General features: G+C 45.1%; 1 protein-coding gene across 2 annotated transcripts in view; it reads left to right on the forward strand.

The window, feature by feature from the left end:
- Window positions 1-2500, forward strand: part of m1ap (meiosis 1 associated protein) — a 65519-nt gene that overhangs the window by 47981 nt on the left and 15038 nt on the right. For both annotated transcript variants that reach the window (XM_045701593.1, XM_045701594.1), the window contains exons 8-9: window positions 1274-1333; window positions 1512-1593. In XM_045701593.1, the coding sequence (XP_045557549.1) occupies window positions 1274-1333; window positions 1512-1593 (142 nt within the window). The remainder of the gene's footprint in view (window positions 1-1273; window positions 1334-1511; window positions 1594-2500) is intronic.

Consider the following 2500-nt stretch of genomic DNA (forward strand, 5'->3'; position numbering starts at 1 on the left):
CAAGGTGAGCATGAGAGGCTGTATTGTCCTATGATGTCACCACTGGGGACGGTTGGCTCATCATTATGTAAATTATAATCATTATTTTTCCAAAACCATACACACACACACACTTGTATGTAAATGAGATGCAAAACAACTATGGAGGACGTGTGTGTGCGTAAATGTACGCGTGTCTACTGTATTAATGTGTGTGTGTTGCAGGACGCTGCATGCAGACGGTGTTTCTACTGTATTAATGTGTGTGTTGCAGGACACTGCATGCAGACGGTGTTTCTACTGTATTAATGTGTGTGTGTTGCAGGACGCTGCATGCAGACAGTGTTTCTACTGTATTAATGTGTGTGTGTTGCAGGACGCTGCATGCAGACGGTGTTTCTACTGTATTAATGTGTGTGTGTGTGTTGCAGGACGCTGCATGCAGACAGTGTTTCTACTGTATTAATGTGTGTGTTGCAGGACGCTGCATGCAGACGGTGTTTCTACTGTATTAATGTGTGTGTGTGTTGCAGGACACTGCATGCAGACAGTGTTTCTACTGTATTAATGTGTGTGTTGCAGGACGCTGCATGCAGACGGTGTTTCTACTGTATTAATGTGTGTGTGTTGCAGGACGCTGCATGCAGACAGTGTTTCTACTGTATTAATGTGTGTGTGTTGCAGGACGCTGCGTGCAGACGGTGTGTCTACTGTATTAATGTGTGTGTTGCAGGACGCTGCATGCAGACAGTGTTTCTACTGTATTAATGTGTGTGTGTTGCAGGATGCTGCGGGCAGACGGTGTTTCTACTGTATTAATGTGTGTGTGTTGCAGGACGCTGTGTGCAGACGGTGTTTCTACTGTATTAATGTGTGTGTGTTGCAGGACGCTGCATGCAGACGGTGTGTCTACTGTATTAATGTGTGTGTGTTGCAGGACACTGCGTGCAGACGGTGTTTCTACTGTATTAATGTGTGTGTGTTGCAGGACGCTGCGTGCAGACGGTGTGTCTACTGTATTAATGTGTGTGTGTTGCAGGACACTGCGTGCAGACGGTGTTTCTACTGTATTAATGTGTGTGTGTTGCAGGATGCTGCGTGCAGACGGTGTGTCTACTGTATTAATGTGTGTGTGTTGCAGGACACTGCATGCAGACGGTGTTTCTACTGTATTAATGTGTGTGTGTTGCAGGACGCTGCATGCAGACGGTGTGTCTACTGTATTAATGTGTGTGTGTTGCAGGACGCTGCATGCAGACGGTGTGTCTACTGTATTAATGTGTGTGTGTTGCAGGACACTGCGTGCAGACGGTGTGTGTGAGAGTGTGTTGTACGGCCTGCCCCTCATCATCAGGTGAGATGGACAGACACCACTGAGGTTTTTTTAAACCAAGTTTTTAGCCTTTATTCAATCATTTCATGAAATGTTTTATTTGTGTTTTATCTTCTTTTACTTATTACCGGCGTCTTTTCATTTTATTGTTTTACAGTAAATTGAAATGCACTTAAATAAAGTTTAATATGATCCTCAGGCCTACCACCTGTTGGCAAATGGACTGGGATGAGATGGAGAGAAACCATCACCTCTTCCATGCTCTCTGTCACACACTCCGGGTCAGTAGGAGGGAGGGAGGGAGGGAGGGAGGGAGGGAGGGAGGGAGGGAGGGAGGGAGGGAGGGAGGGAGGGAGGGAGGGAGGGATGATGAGAGACAGAGAGCCAGAGAGAGAGAGAGAGACAGAGCGAGATGGAGAGATGGGAGAGAGAGAGAGATGGAGAGAGAGAGACAGAGAGAGAGAGACAGAGAGAGATGGAGAGAGATAGAGAGACAGAGAGAGTGTGTGTATGTGTTTGTGTGTGTGTGTTTTCAGGCTCCTGACTGGTTCCTGTTGGTGCCAATCAGAATTCTATTGGTTCTGGTGTTGTTGCCACTACAGCTGTCAGCCTCCCTCCTCCCTCCTCCTCAAACATCACACTAACAAAAGTTCATATTATGTGTAAATAGTTAAAGTACTAAAGGGAAAATAAATCAACATAAATATGGGTTGTATTTACAATGGTGTTTGTTCATCGCTGTTTGCCCTTTTCTTGTGGCAACAAGTCACATCTTGCTGCTGTGATGGCAAACTGTGGATTTGTTTTCAAATTCTTTGTGAGTCTTTGTAATCTGAGGGAAATATCTGTGTCTCTATGGTCATACATTTGGCAGGAGGTTAGGAAGTGCAGCTCAGTTTCCACCTCATTTTGTTGGCAGTGTGCACATAGCCTGTCTTCTCTTGAGAGCCAGGTCTGCCTACAGCGACCTTTTGCAATAGCAAGGCTATGCTCACTGAGTCTGTACATAGTCAATTTGGTGTTTGTTTAAATTTTGTGTTTGTCCCATTTAGTAAATTCTTAGTTTGTGAGCGGACCCCAGACCTCACAACCATGAAGGGCAATGTTTTCTATAACTGATTCAAGTATTTTTAGCCAGAAACTAATTGATATGTCAAATGTAATGTTCCTTTTGATGGCGTGGATGGC

Source organism: Salmo salar, chromosome ssa18 (genome assembly GCF_905237065.1).
Source record: "Salmo salar chromosome ssa18, Ssal_v3.1, whole genome shotgun sequence".
NCBI lineage: Eukaryota > Metazoa > Chordata > Actinopteri > Salmoniformes > Salmonidae > Salmo > Salmo salar.